Genomic DNA, 14,198 nt, shown 5'->3' on the forward strand with positions numbered 1-14,198 from the left:
GGAGGACCCATGCCAAACAATCGGTGATGGTAACGGAGCTGAGAGATAATTAGGTCCTTTGGAATTGGATTACTATGTACATTGTGCTATATAATGAATAACGGGGATGTATTTGGTATCAGGCGACAGATAGGCATCGCCATTCTCTGGATAGAATCTGCTGACTACCAACATTTACAAAGATAACTGTACGTAACTGTACGTTAGAAAAGATAACTGAGGGTCGGAAAATAGTGGGTTCCCTCTGGGGGTAGCTGAGCCCTTCGGCAGGGGTAATGAGGGCGTCTGGAAAAAAATATTTTTAGGATTCATAACTCGCATAGATTCATAAGCTGCTTGATGTGGAGTATACGCTTGTTTTTTACTTTGATAGGCTTTTATCTAATCAGACCATTTTTAGAGCTAGCAGGATTATTGGAATTAGGGGAGACATTTGTCTGAGCGGACACGGTCAATCGTAGACTGGAGACTGAGCCCAGCCAGTGGGCAGCTGCCACCCATGACCCACCCCCTTCCCCCTCCCAAGTACTCACTGCACCCGGCTACAGGCGCGCTCCTATGTGAGCTGCCCGATTGCGATATACGTTGCCGGTCCAGCCCGGAACAGGGGGTTGAGGCGTGGAGGAGGATTCAACTATCCGGAAGATGGGAAGGACGGATTGACATCGAATCACCATTCTGTCCTGGCATTGTCTCGAGAAAGAGGTTACACGTGAAGGTCGCTGAGAGTGGGGCCATGACAATTTTGGATTAGGTGTAAACATGATAAGCTGGGAGTCGATTTGTTGTGATGCGCTACGCATTACGCGGGCAATTTGTTAGAGCCGGATCGGTCCTTTTTTCTTTTTGCTGAGAGTGGGTACGACTAACCTGCAATGGAATTTAACTTTACTCCTAGGAGGGTGGTTAAGAATGATTGCGGATATACGCGCATACGTGAGGCACTGGTTTACTCCCAATCCTCCGTTTAATTGTATTCAGTGTGGGGTCTGATAGGTGGGGGTAATGGCTCTGTCTAGCTTCCAAAAAGAAAGCACCACCCTGGATACGTGTCGACCACAACTTTAAATGAACAGCAAGGACAAAGTAAATGGTTGATAATGACCGTGTTGCCATCTCCCCGTTCGCGAATCATGAAGTTATGCTTCATCACTGAGGCTCTTAGGCGGGTTATAGAGCATGACGGGATGTGGGTTCCGCATTTTCAAGCAATAGTTGTCGACGGTTGATTGATGTTTTGTCAAAACATATTAGCATATACGGCCATTCAGTGTACTTTATGTCCGTCTGATGTGCCCGTCGTTGCGTTTTCGCAACGCTGATGGCGCCCGGTGTGCCCTTCGTTGCGATTTCGCAACGCATGTTTTTACGTTTCTCTCGAAAAACTTTTGCTGCAGGTAAAAATTATCTTCGATTCCATGCAAGGCCCTGGTAGGAGCATAACATATTTTGATTTCGTCGATTTTCATGATGGTCAATATTCCTGGGCATAAATGGGTTAATGTGAACGAATAGCGTGCCTCATGGTAATACAAACCTCATAGCAATGACTCATGCACGTAATTCATACTCACCAAGCGAGTAGAAGGCGTCGCTGCCATGGTGACGTATTTGATAGTGTATGACGTCACCGCCTACGAACACCGAGAGGCCAAAGTCTCCGTGTGCCGAGGTGCTGTCCCGCACCAGGAAAAAGCCGTCCTCCGGGGAGCCTGCAACATCGGTTCAAAGGAAGGTCAAGTGATAAGGATATACATACAAATACACAGCATGGACTGCAACAGCATTATACACTGCAATACACAGCAATACACTGCAACAGAGATTAGGGCTATGTAACCTTAAACCATATTGAAATTTAGCTCGAGTGTTTAAACTGACCGAGCGTTTCGATGTCATAACCCGCGCCTAGCGCAGCCCGTTGCATGTGTGTAAGAGTTGACCTATTCACCATGGTTCACCTGGCCCAAAGATCGATTTCGGGTGCAAACGACGGAATAATCGCGGCTACTAAAATATGAAGACTGCCCCAAAGATCGATACTGAAGTGAGGAAAACATTAAAAAGCTTGGAGCTGACACTGACAAATCAGTCTTCCAGCATGCACTCCAGTATACTCGTATGTGTTCATGATAGTTGGTGACAGAAACATGACATAACAGAACAGTAGTCAGCAAACCTTTCTTCAGCAGAGTTTCAGCATCTGCCCTCGTAATGTTAGGGAAATACCAGTCCACACTTAATTGGTCAGATCTTGACGACTGCATCTCTCTTTCATAATTTTGTAACCCAAGGTCTGTTATTCCGGATACTCTTCACAGAAGCCTGCAGGTCCCCTCTGCAATGAGGAAGAAAGTCAGTTCAGTACAAACATTTAACTTGCATGTGGAATGCAAAACAAATTTTGATGATAACAATTAGCATTCTTGGGTTAAAACAGTTACTAATTTTTAAGGATTGTTGATGCACCCAATATCAGATTTAGATTTGGGTACAGGGCTGTGAGAGACAACAATGTCCAGGATTTATCAGTGCCCACATCCTGGCTGAACAGGATTACTTAAGGAATAACTCAGGTTCAGGAATGGCTTTGGAGCAATCAGCGACCTTAAAATATAAAGTCCTAGAAAGTATGCATTCCCTGGCTCAAGCTTGCATGCTTTCATTAGCTACATGTTTATGACATCAACGCATTAGCCATAGCAAACAACTTTTCATTTATCAGCAGCCATGCCTTACCTTTAAATATTACTGCTAGCTTACAAACATTGGCCAGACAAGCTTGACAACTTTGTCTATTGGGGCTTTAGGACATGTTGACTTCAAAGGTCATATTGCAAGCTTGACAACTTAAGGTTCTAGCAATCTTTCTTCCTGCAGTTCATTAAATTGACCTATGACCTATGACCCAACAACATTGAAATACATGGATAGATGAATGATCAAGCCTCTGGTGTTTTGCATGAAGAAGAATGGGCTGGCAGAAAGATCATGCTGATGACATGACTTTCTCAAGAACCTGAATCAACACAAATCACAAAATGATTTTTTCCTTTTTATTCCTGCAGTGGAACACAGTGCTACATCAGAGGTCTGTACCATTGCTTGGCCATACCAAGAAAACGATGAAAGCTGCAAGGATTGGTCAATTGGCCAGGGAACTTAGTATGATTAGCATTGGCAGCTTACTCGAACTAAGGTGGGAAAAACACTTCAATTTGGCAGCTGAACTGGGTAACCTTGTGTGATATTGAGGAACACTAATAATTTTACATTCTTGGATGGTCTCTAGGCCAGTAAGCAGGTTTTAGATTGAAATGTTTGTCATAACCAGCAGCTGTGGGCCAAACAGCAGTCAGTCTTGAGACACAAGCTTGAGCTGGAGCACAGCAGCTGGATTCAGCCAGCAGGGGCAAGTCTGAAGTTTGCTGATTCCTGTGCTAGAACAGTGCCCTATTTAAGCTCATGGCACTGCCTGTGACACCAAGCATCGGTTCTTGGTTTCTAAGGAATCACCAGCAAAACTTGGTACTTCTGCTTACATCTCCAAGGAAATTGAAAACTGAGTACCTACTGATACTTACTTGGTAGTATCATCTAGCACAATGTGCTGAAACAGGGCCCAGCTGTTACAACTAACAAAACAATGCCAGAGGGTGGAAATTCAGGGAAGGTACCTAAAAGAGCACACATATTTTGACTGAGACCTTAACACGAATTGTGGAACTTTTTAAAAATCTTATTTTAAATTATTGCAGGTCTTGAATTATTAGATTTGTAGGCTACCCTGGCTACCTATAGTTTTTTAAACATACATTGTTAATTTTTTGGTCCATTCAGGAACGCACACTGCTGTGATTAGGAAATACGCCCCGCGGCCACCTCTCCGGGACGGTCACCTGCCAGAGTATCATTGAATCAGTCATTAAAAAGAAAATCAGTGACCAGCATCCACCACAGTTTGTAAAGTCAAACAGGCTAAAAAAGGATTTTTGGCACAATTTACAACATACCATACAGTCCTGATCTCCATTTATGAAAAATGAAAAAATGACTATTTAGTACACAGTGACTACGCACCCATAGATATATTTAGCTATAAATAGATATATACAAACACTATCCACATCTTTAGACATCTTTATTCTATACCAATACAACCTTGACGGGATCCACTCTCCTTTTTTGCTTCTAACAAACGCCCCTTTTACGTATAGGGATTGTTGCAAGCTTATAGCTCCACCCGTTATGTTGCAAAAGATGCCAATGGTCTTGCCAATGGCCTATATACAGCCTTGCCAATGGTGCTTTACAATTAAAAAAATTATCCCATCTCAATCTAAATATGCAAGGGTCACTGCGTTGAAATGTATATAGGGCCTTGGTTGAAATTATCGCGAAATAAATGAGAGCTAGAGCCTCGTCCTTGACTCGTTAAAAAATGCTATGTAAACGCGACTAAGGCAAGGGCTCTCAAATAGGGCTTAATATCATGTTCATAAATTTGTTGTAATCAGCTGCTTACAGGTGCCTGATCAGCTCAACGCTGCTGTTGGTTCGTAGTTCATAAGAAACTATTGTCTTCACTAACGCTATTCGCCTTGCATTGAACATTAGTGTGCATTTCACTCAAACTTTTCCCCAGTCGTTAATTTGATGACGTCTTCAGTCAATTTCATTTTTCAACATTCATTTGCCTTTTTTATCTTGAAAAATGAAAATTTGCGCAACTGTTAAAGTTCAATTAGCTCGTAAAAGAGCAGCATTACGGTGCTCATGAAAAAAAGCATAAATAAGATGAAGGCAAAACGTGGTTGCATTTTATCATTCAAACAGATCATTACTTTGATCTTTGCAGCCAAGCTATTATTTCAATGAATAAATACAATATTTAGAAGTTGCTTAAATTGGCAGTTAAGATGAAAAATTGGAAAAAGTTAAGTGCAAAATGAAAAAAACAAGGAAAACAAGCAAACAAAATATCTGACGAAATAGGACCAAAACAGTCAAGTAAAGAAATTCATAGACCAAAATGTCTTTGTTGCGTCATATTTGAATAATGAGAATCTGTGCCTGACATAAATGTGCTTGGTGCACCCGGTGCAGGGGGATGTCGTCCCGGTTCTCCCCATGTATTATTCGCCAATCAGCTTAACACTACCAGTGACGTCACTGGTGGATCGCCAATCGGGGCCGGCCGGCCGGCCGGGCCCGTAGAAGGCCAAACGCAGACGTTTTCACAAAAGCGTACGCCGTATAGATACAGTCGTGGATGGAGTTTTGCTATAATTCGGCTCTCCAAGAGTGCGTCAGGGTACCAGGACCCGGATAACGGTCATAGTGAACCGGCATATAATAAAACCCGCTCACGGCTTAGCAGCCGACTTCGACCCTTCGCCCTCGAGCACAAAAGCTTGCCGGTCATCAATCCACCTGCATCTCCTCATCTGCTTACTGCCTATATCGACCAGTTACTGCAGCCGTTTTGGAGCGGCTCACGGCCGATAACACGCCGGGCGTGCGCTAGCCGCCGGTGCTAAGCGCTAACCATTGAGTGCACGTGGCCGACTGCCGCCCCGATGGCGCTGGCCCCCGGCACCGACACCGGCGCGGCGCCGCTGACCCATGGGGGGGCTGCTACCGGCATGGGATTGGGATAGCAATTCAGCGAGACGTAAGGGCCTGTGTTGTGCCTTCGGTAGGTCCCCAAAATCACCGGTGTAGTGCCCTCGGGCCGCCGGTAATGAAGCCTTTGGAGGCACTGGTGTGGGCACTCACAGGTAGGTACCGGTGTGAGGCCCTCAGAGGCATTGGTGCGGGGCTCCCGAGGTGCCGCTGTAGGCCCTCTGAGGTGCTAGTGTGTGGCCCTCAGAGGCGCCGGTTAGGGTCTTCACAGTTGCCATTGTGGGCCCTCAGAGACACTGCAGTGTGGGGTCATCACAGTCGGGTGTGGGACCCTTGGAGCTGCTGGCTCGAACCCTTTATAAGCCGACAGGGGCTCTCAGAGACCGACAAGGGGCCCTCAAGAGGTCTGCGGTGTCTTCAGGAGCCCGGGAGTCCTCAGAGACCAGCAAGGTACTCTCAGACGCCGCTGGGGGCCCTCAGAGTCGTCGGTGTGGGGCCCTCAAAAGTCACCGGTGAGTGGCCACTGGCCGTCCGATGCGAAGGTCCCGTCTGGGGCCGTCAGAGGCACCGGCGGTCAGCCCTCAGAGCCGCCGATAAATAGATGGCCAAGAAGCACTGGTTTGGGCCTTTGGGACTTCATTCAGGGGTGCCGGTTGAACTCAGAGGTGGCAGTGTGGGGCCCTCAGCTGGGCACCGGTTTGGGGCTTTCACAGCCGCCGGTGAGGGCCCTCGCAGGCGCCGTTGTGGGGGCCTTCAACCATTGGTTTAGGGGGTCATCACAGGCGTGTGTGGAACCCTAGTTAGAGCTGCTGGTCCCTGATAGGCCGGTAAGGGCCCTCAGAGGTCGCCAATGGGCCCTGAGAGGCCGGCAAGGGGCCCTCGAATGCCGACAAGGGACAATAAAAAGCCGGTGTGTGACTCTTATGGAGAGAAGTGTGGCTATTCGGAGCACATAAGGTGTTCTTTCGAGCCCTGTGGGGCCCTTCTGAGTCGAAAATGCCGGCGTGGACCCTCAGCCGCCAATTGGCGTCGCAGGGCCCCTCGGGCCCGAGAGGCCCCCTGATCCGATGGGGGCACGTGCCCCCTGCCCCCCCCCCCCCCCTCCAGGTGCAGACAGAGAATGCAATCGGCGGTGCGGGACACAACAATTGCAATCGTTCCTTCTCCCGTCGCGAGGTCGCCCATCCGACCCATATCCCAAGATTGTCAACCCTGGGGCTCGGGTCGGCAATGTATCGGCAAGGAAATCAGCCTTAGGTGGGTAAACAAGTTATTAAGAGTCATTAGTTCTCGTTACGTTCAGTAATAACAACGATAAAGTGCCAAATGTACCCGACATACGGCTTGGAGCCGGGCGCCGCGCGGTCTCCACCAGTGACGTCACGCTAATGCTTAGCGACCGGTCCATTGGAAATTGCGGGATGATTCTACCTCTCTTATACGGCCTTGACCCGGTGTGCAAGGCCCTATATCCGGTGTGTCTTTTTTGGATTTTATGGATTTAGTGCTTTGTTAAGGTTTTGGAGCTGTTGTACACTTTTGTTAAAAGGTGAATTTATTTTGCATTAGTGTTGGGTCTATATTACCTATTCAGAGAATATAAACACATAAATGTCCTATCCAAGTTTGTGTCATCTGAAGGGTTGTGTGTTGTGATTATCTCAATCTTGATGCCATTCAGAATGGAAAGATGCATGTTATGCCAAACAGGGCTGCGGAGTTGGGGTTGGAGTCGATCAGAGTCGACAGTTCTGCCCGGAGTCGGAAGTTGCCAAAATGTTAGGTACCTACCGACTCCGACTTCGGAGTCAGAGTTAACACTGCATGGCTCAATTTCATGCACTGTACCTGTTTGATTGATGGTACTGCATTTAAAATTAGATTTTGTTGATAAAAGCCCCACCCTATGGGGCTATTTGAGACAGGCTTTAACTAAAAAAATATCCTTAATCATTATTACTAGCTGAACCAAAATGCACCTATATGAAAGAGCTTACGGAGAACTACATTTTTGCAATTTACATGCTATAAGAAATATGAACCGTCTTAAAGGGAGAGGCCAAAAACTGTAAAATCCGTTTCAAATAGCCCCACTTTACGGTAGGTATATAGGTTGGTAAATCGTAGGCCATAGGTTAGTAGGTAAGGTCAGGTCAGGCTAGATTATGTTTTTACTCAGACTTCATCTACACATTTGTCTGTTAGCGCCTACGGTGACGCCAGCTTTACCGATATCGGTACTTTTATCGATCCACCCCGCTACTATGGCAACAGGATGGTGGGTACCCGCAGCTTGCGAGACACCCCGAGGCCCGAACACGTAGCTCCTCTGATTTTTTTGGCTTCGGAACTTCTGGCCCGGGCCCTGTTTCATGGCACGATGTTACTAACAGTGCGCTACGCGCACCGTGGTATTACGTTGCCGTGGAAACATCAACAAATTCAGATGTTCTAACATGGGAGGGCGTCTAAGTTTGTTGATATTTCCATGGAAACCAAATACCACGATATCGGTATTCGGTAGTGCGCTGTTGCGTTGTATCGTAAAACATGACCCCGGAACACTGTCAAATGCTTTGTAAAGCCAGGGTTTGTAGGTGTGCACACTGCCCATGTGCTTTTAGATGGCTTAATTTTGGCGCAAATAAGCATCAAACTTTCGGCTCAAATCATATAGAAATTTCCAGCACAAAATTACTGGCACTGAATTTCGGCGCATGAGGGTGTCATGGACGCCCGGCGTAGTGCATGGATGTTTACCAGTCTGAGTTGCAATGAGGATCAATTCTTGTGCCAATTGCCATCGTATTGCTCAATGGCCTACAACTGGCTTTTGTGGCTCCTCCCAACCACAAGTCATCCGTGTCAGGAATTTTGTGTACCTATGAAACGATAAAGCACTCAGACCAGAGCTGTCGCTACTGGGAGCTAAATGCTCCACCTACCACCTAAGTTGCGGGACAGATATAGACATGGAGATATCTATATCTCCATATCCGTGAAGGCCTGTAAGCCTGCATTCATTGATTGCATTCAAGTAGTGTGCAGTTCATGAGGCATCAGTTTTATTAATAGTAAGCAGCATACTTTTTGGGAAAAACATCATGCTTTACAGGTCACTTGAACTGACGACTGTGAAATAGCCAGTTTCTTTCCTCATTGTACTTCATGATTTCCAGCGATGGGTGACAGCGACCGGATGCCCCGGGTGGACTTCGCTAAGCAGGGCCAAAACATTGACAAACGCACCCGTCAGCTAATGCAGGAGGTGGATGCTATGAACCAAGCTCGACTGACCAGGCGAGTTTTTTTTTTTTTTAAGAAAAAGGGATTGGATAACAGAGAAAAGAATCGGTATGTTGTGTGCTTATTCCATGTAAGCTTTCATACTTCATCCCTATAATTCATCTTTTCCCTCTAATCTTGTCTTTGTTCATTGATGAATTGCGATCGTTTGACCTGCATTCGGTTGTTCTCACCGCCGTCATTTTCTCCTCGTCAGGCTGGCGCGTATGCGGCGTAACTCGAAGGTGACTGCGGGTATCATCACTGCCGGCTTGCTGAGCATCTACGCCTACTCGATGTACGCCGTGCGCCAGGAGACCTTCCTGGACGCGTTGGACGAGGAGGTGCGTCAGCAGCAGACCAAGCAGAACTGAAGAGCTGCGTCAGCGCCCGGAAAACGAAGCAGAAGTGAACTGTGAAGTGCGAGAGGTCGAGTCTGTTGGATATTGTTTTGTTAGCTGGTGCAGTGGATGACACGTCGGTTACGTTTTGATGAGTCATACGTGAACCGAGATGAGCTTCTGAAGTCACGTGTGCGCGATTGTTGAACTGTTGAGAGAAGCTGGTGAATGGTTTTTGACGTCACAGTGTGAGGACCGGCGGTGAACATTAATACAAAGGACTTACTCCCTGTGTTGTCACTGACCTGACCGCGAGTGTATCAACCCTGACCCCACCACCGCCGCCGATTGGTTGATCATCCACCGCTGCCGACCAATCTCCGGTGGGCGTCTCGGCCGTTGCCATGGCGACGCCGCGTCTGCCGCCGCTGCCCTCGATCCGCGATCTGCTGCGTCTGTACCGTCTGCGTGCAGTGCAGCAGCTGTCTCAGAACTTCCTGCTGGACTCTGGCGTGTGTGCCCGGCTGGCGCGCGCTGCCGGCCCGCTGCGGGACGCGCACGTGTGTGAGGTCGGGCCCGGACCGGGCAGTGTGACCAGGGCCATCCTGGCGCAGCGGCCCGCCGGCGTCACACTCGTGGAGAAGGACACCCGCTTCCTGCCGGCGCTGCTGATGCTCAGGGAGGCCGCCCAGCCGTGTCCAGTACGCATCGTGGCAGGAGACGTGCTCCTCTATGATATGGAAGGTGAGTGAAGTCATAGAGCTGGACACTGCAGCGGAGCGTTCCGCTGGTTTTAGGATGTTATGAAAAGCCTTATTGTATCCACAGTACTGTTTGTCCGCATTTTGTTTTGGGGAACTATGTCGTCATTCATGATTAATTTCGACCATCAATCACTGCTTGATACGCCTTACGATTTCTGCACTCAGCGAAAGGAGCGAATGGAACGATTTTCCATGATTTCAAGTGAACATACCGAGTGGTTCCTCACTCGCCCCCCACGTCACTGACCGTCGCGTTTTTCCCCCAGCGGCGTTCCCGGTGAGTCCCACGCCGTGGGAGGAGCCGTGCACGTCTGCCTACATCTTGGGTAACCTGCCGTTCAGCATCAGCACGCCGCTGGTGGTCCGCTGGCTGCGGGACGTGTCCAAACGGCAGGGCGCCTGGAAACACGGCCGGGTCCGCATGGCACTCACCTTCCAAAAGGTGCGGAGGGCTGGGGACTGGGGAGGGAGGAGGAGTCCTGTGGGTTTGATGATGGGTGCGTGGGTAGTGGTGTTTGGATATACGATAGGAGTTGAAAATGAAGGTATAAAGAGGAAAGGAGGGCAATTTCTGGAGGGTGTTGCGAGATAAAAGATACAATAACTGCGTCGACTGGTCTCTCGAATCAATATTTCCCGGCTAATTTTAATTTTGCTATAAATCTCAATAATATAATGATTATGGTTCCCCTTTGCATGTTCCCGAGATCTTTGTTTGTTTGTTTGTTTGTTTTCCTTGTTTGTTTGCTTGCTCATAGCCGTATTTTATCATGCACTTACAATGTATGCCTCCCACTCACCATGTCTGGCCATGGCACCCCCCCTCACATTCCCCTCACACCCTCCCCCCCCCCCTGCTTCAGGAGGTAGCCGAGCGTCTGGCCGCGGAGGCGGGTGGTGATCAGCGCTGCCGGCTCTCCGTGGTAGCCCAGGCGTTCTGTCAGGTGCAGCACCGGTTCACCCTCGGCGGACACGTGTTCACCCCACGTCCGGACGTGGACGTGGGCGTCGTGGTGCTGACGCCACTCCGAGAGCCGCGCGTGGACGTGCCGTTCGAGACGCTGGAGAAGGTGGCGAGAGGACTCTTCAATATGAGGCAGAAGTCGATTGTGAGTTGGAACTAGGAAGGGGGGTGGGTGTAGGTGGTTTGGGATTTCGATGTGAATTTATTGATAAGGGACCATTGAGCCAATCGCTGTGCAAAGTTGGAGCATAATGCCAATTTTTTAATATAATGCTTATGAATTTGGTTGATGGTGAATGTGTTCAGAGTTTTAGTTTATGTGGGCGTTTTGCTGTTTCCCGTGTGTACCTATCACCTGCAAACCACCTGCTTCACATGCAGTCCGTCTCGTCTTGCTCCATGCTGTACCCGTCCACGTGTCACTGACCTGTGCCCGTCGTACCTCCCTCAGCTGCGAGGTACCCAGACCCTGTACCCGGAGCTGTGTACAGGGTCACTGACCTGTGCCCATCGTACCTCCCTCAGCTGCGGGGCACCCAGACCCTGTACCCGGAGCTGTGTACAGGGTCACTGACCTGTCCCCTCCGCTCCTCCCTCAGCTGCGGGGCACGCAGACCCTGTACCCGGAGCTGTGTACAGGGTCACTGACCTGTGCCCTCCGCTCCTCCCTCAGCTGCGGGGCACCCAGACCCTGTACCCGGAGCTGTGTACAGGGTCACTGACCTGTGCCCTCCGCTCCTCCCTCAGCTGCGGGGCACGCAGACCCTGTACCCGGAGCTGTGTACAGGGTCACTGACCTGTGCCCTCCGCTCCTCCCTCAGCTGCGGGGCACCCAGACCCTGTACCCGGAGCCAGTGCGCCGACAGCTGGCCGCCGACACGCTGCGTCTGGCCGAGCTGGACCCGGCCTGCCGGCCCTTCCAGCTGACTGTCGAAGAGGTGGGTCGGCTGTGCCGCGCCTACCTGGACATCTGCAGCGTGCACCCCCAGCTGGCCCAGTACGAGTACAGGCTGCACGGCAAACACGGCGGACTCGACCTGGCCCAGGGGGTGTCACTGTAGCGTAGGTGGCGCTGTAGGCTGGCGTCAGCGCTAGGAGGGCTGTGTGCCAGAACCGCCGCTCCGTTTTGGGGAATAACGGTGATGTTTGTGATAGTCGTTTGATAAGATGTTTGATAAGATTGAAATGTAATTATAAGATAGATGTGGGTATTTCTGAGCGTATTCTTCAGCACATTTTTTTTAAATACTTTTTCAGCTAGTTTTGGGATGTTTTTCATTTCTCATCGAAATGTTATTCAGTTCTTTAATGTGGACGTCCAAATTGTTGGGTCCCTCAAAACTCACCAAGTCGACATAATCCGTAATGTTTACATCAATTTCAATAAAACTGAACTGTACGCAGCGTACGGACGGGCCGAAGGAGCTTACTATCGTTACAGAGTACTCTGGAGGCTCGGTCCCTGCTCAGTGTAAACCGTTCAGCTCCAGCTGGATGGTCCACTTTAGAGTTACCGCGTGTCGTCTGTATGTAGACTCTCTGAAAAAAAAATACAAGGGCATGTTTAACGATTGTCTTGATGTGAATGACTTCAAAATATCGTCTGATGTAAACTAACGAAAAACGGCATTGCCTGTGCTTGGTCTCGTAAACAAGAGTATTCTGATGCTGGTCTGTTTTACCAGTGAACAGAAGATCATAATTTCTAGCAACTTTATAGTTGGCAGTCTCCCGAATGTAGGCTGTACTGCAGTCGCTTCGTCTTGGCATGGAAACAGCGTACAAAGAAGTCCTTCGGTAGGTCTTTCAGTGCACTTGTCAGTAGTTACCTATGTATGGACATTGGACAGGATGTGGGTTCCATTGACCTATAATAAGTACTTATTATAGGTCAATGGTGGGTTCCCTTGAGTTGAATTTTAGCTAGGGGAAGAGCCAGGGAGTCGCACGATTCGAGGTATGTTTAATGTAGTATATACTTTTTTGCATCGTGGTCTGCCTCTTCGTTAAACAATTGTTTATAACTAAGCTTATAGTGGGCGACAGCGCATTGTCATGAATATGATGAAGCGGCCATTCCCCAACCATGCAACTCTCAACTCTCAGCAACTCAGCTGAATCGACTTTGTGCAAACTTATTTCACCAATCATGCTGAGCTCCTCTATTGTCAGTCCGATGCTTACGCTAGCTCATTCCCAAACAGCTGCCTCACCCGCCCAGCGTTTTCATTCGTTTACGACATGGAAGTCCCATGGACTACAGGCATGTGGAATAGCTAACATGTGGACACGAGGGCATGGACTGTAGGCATATGGGCGTTCAATGTCTCAAAGCCTCCGACGTTAGGCAGCATTAACTTTATTTATCATTGTAAGATGCCCATTGTCAAAACGGGGGGCGAGTGCTGATGGTTCTAGCTCTAGCATAGTTTGACGCTTTGCGGTGCAGCATGCATGCAGGGGTTTGACACTAGTGCCATCTATGGAGAAAAATGGTAATTTGTGTACGCATTGCCGTGCAGTATGCCTTATGACCTAGGCGTCGAATGGGATAGACGAAACACGGTGTTGGAACGTTAATCGGCATTGTACTCCATATTTAACTAAGTTCAGCAGGCTTTTCCGGGTTTTTACATATGGTGATAGGCCTATGTGTGGTGTAAGCCGTAAGTAGGTACTTACCTACAGAGCAATATCCAACTCCAGTACCTACATATGTTCGTCAAGTACTTGCAGACATGTTACATAATACAAGTCGTCAATCAACTAAGTGCGCCAGTAAAGGTGAAGTCCATAATGCTTCAGCTTCAATCGATCGGCCGGCCGTTTACCTTTTGTTTAGCCCCTGAGCTCTGACACACTAGAAGGAACGTAAATTAGGTACACACGTTGAGTGCGATTTTTATTGCATTTCACGCACAACATACAGCATTGCATTGCATTGCATGTAAGGCCCAGTAACCACATCATATATTTTCAGTGCGAGGATTATAACTATACAGAAACAGCATATTTCAATAGGTATGATGCCGGAGCCTGCATTTTGTGATCCCTGAAATGCCTAGCTAATGCTGGAATAATTATATCATGCCGCTGAACTTGTAAAATTATGAATTATGAATACCTATGAATTTGATGATTTTTTCGGTGATTTAGCCGTTTCTATATATTATTATATGCATATAATAGCGTCAATTGAAAAAGATCAATCGATCGAAA

At 48.3% G+C, this 14,198-nt stretch overlaps 1 protein-coding gene and 1 long non-coding RNA gene across 4 annotated transcripts; one reads left to right on the forward strand and one right to left on the reverse strand.

Moving 5' to 3' along the window:
- Positions 1–1,610: 1,610 nt before the first annotated feature.
- On the reverse strand, positions 1,611–2,628 carry LOC122376380. The gene is made up of 2 exons (XR_006255621.1): positions 2,180–2,628; positions 1,611–1,712 (listed from the first exon to the last, which is right to left on the reverse strand). It is a non-coding gene; the product is annotated as an uncharacterized LOC122376380 (long non-coding RNA).
- Positions 2,629–7,057: 4,429 nt separating this feature from the next.
- On the forward strand, positions 7,058–12,547 carry LOC122376379 (dimethyladenosine transferase 1, mitochondrial-like). Of its 3 annotated transcripts, none has more exons than XM_043356209.1 (6): positions 7,058–7,174; positions 8,805–8,925; positions 9,128–9,995; positions 10,282–10,457; positions 10,879–11,124; positions 11,801–12,547. In XM_043356209.1, exons 3-6 carry the CDS (start codon positions 9,656–9,658, stop codon positions 12,038–12,040), a joined length of 1,002 nt encoding a protein of 333 aa, XP_043212144.1. In that variant the 5' UTR covers positions 7,058–7,174; positions 8,805–8,925; positions 9,128–9,655; the 3' UTR covers positions 12,041–12,547. The 3 variants fall into 3 exon arrangements, with proteins under 3 accessions (XP_043212144.1, XP_043212145.1, XP_043212146.1); XM_043356210.1 differs by having other exon boundaries at positions 7,064–7,100; XM_043356211.1 differs by lacking the exon at positions 11,801–12,547 and adding an exon at positions 11,579–11,716 and having other exon boundaries at positions 7,068–7,174.
- The last annotated feature ends 1,651 nt before the right edge of the window (positions 12,548–14,198 follow it).

Source organism: Amphibalanus amphitrite, unplaced genomic scaffold, assembly GCF_019059575.1.
Source record: "Amphibalanus amphitrite isolate SeventyFive unplaced genomic scaffold, NRLGWU_Aamphi_draft 002119F_arrow, whole genome shotgun sequence".
In the NCBI taxonomy this organism is placed as follows: Eukaryota; Metazoa; Arthropoda; class Thecostraca; order Balanomorpha; family Balanidae; genus Amphibalanus; species Amphibalanus amphitrite.

Bases quoted from the DNA above. Each gene is read 5' to 3' on its own strand.
- LOC122376379 (XM_043356209.1), top strand. From the start codon at position 9,656: ATGGCGACGCCGCGTCTGCCGCCGCTGCCCTCGATCCGCGATCTGCTG. The intron at 9,996-10,281 runs GTGAGTGAAGTC...TTTTTCCCCCAG, and splicing joins GCTCCTCTATGATATGGAAG to CGGCGTTCCCGGTGAGTCCC. The intron at 11,125-11,800 runs GTGAGTTGGAAC...CTCCTCCCTCAG, and splicing joins ATATGAGGCAGAAGTCGATT to CTGCGGGGCACCCAGACCCT.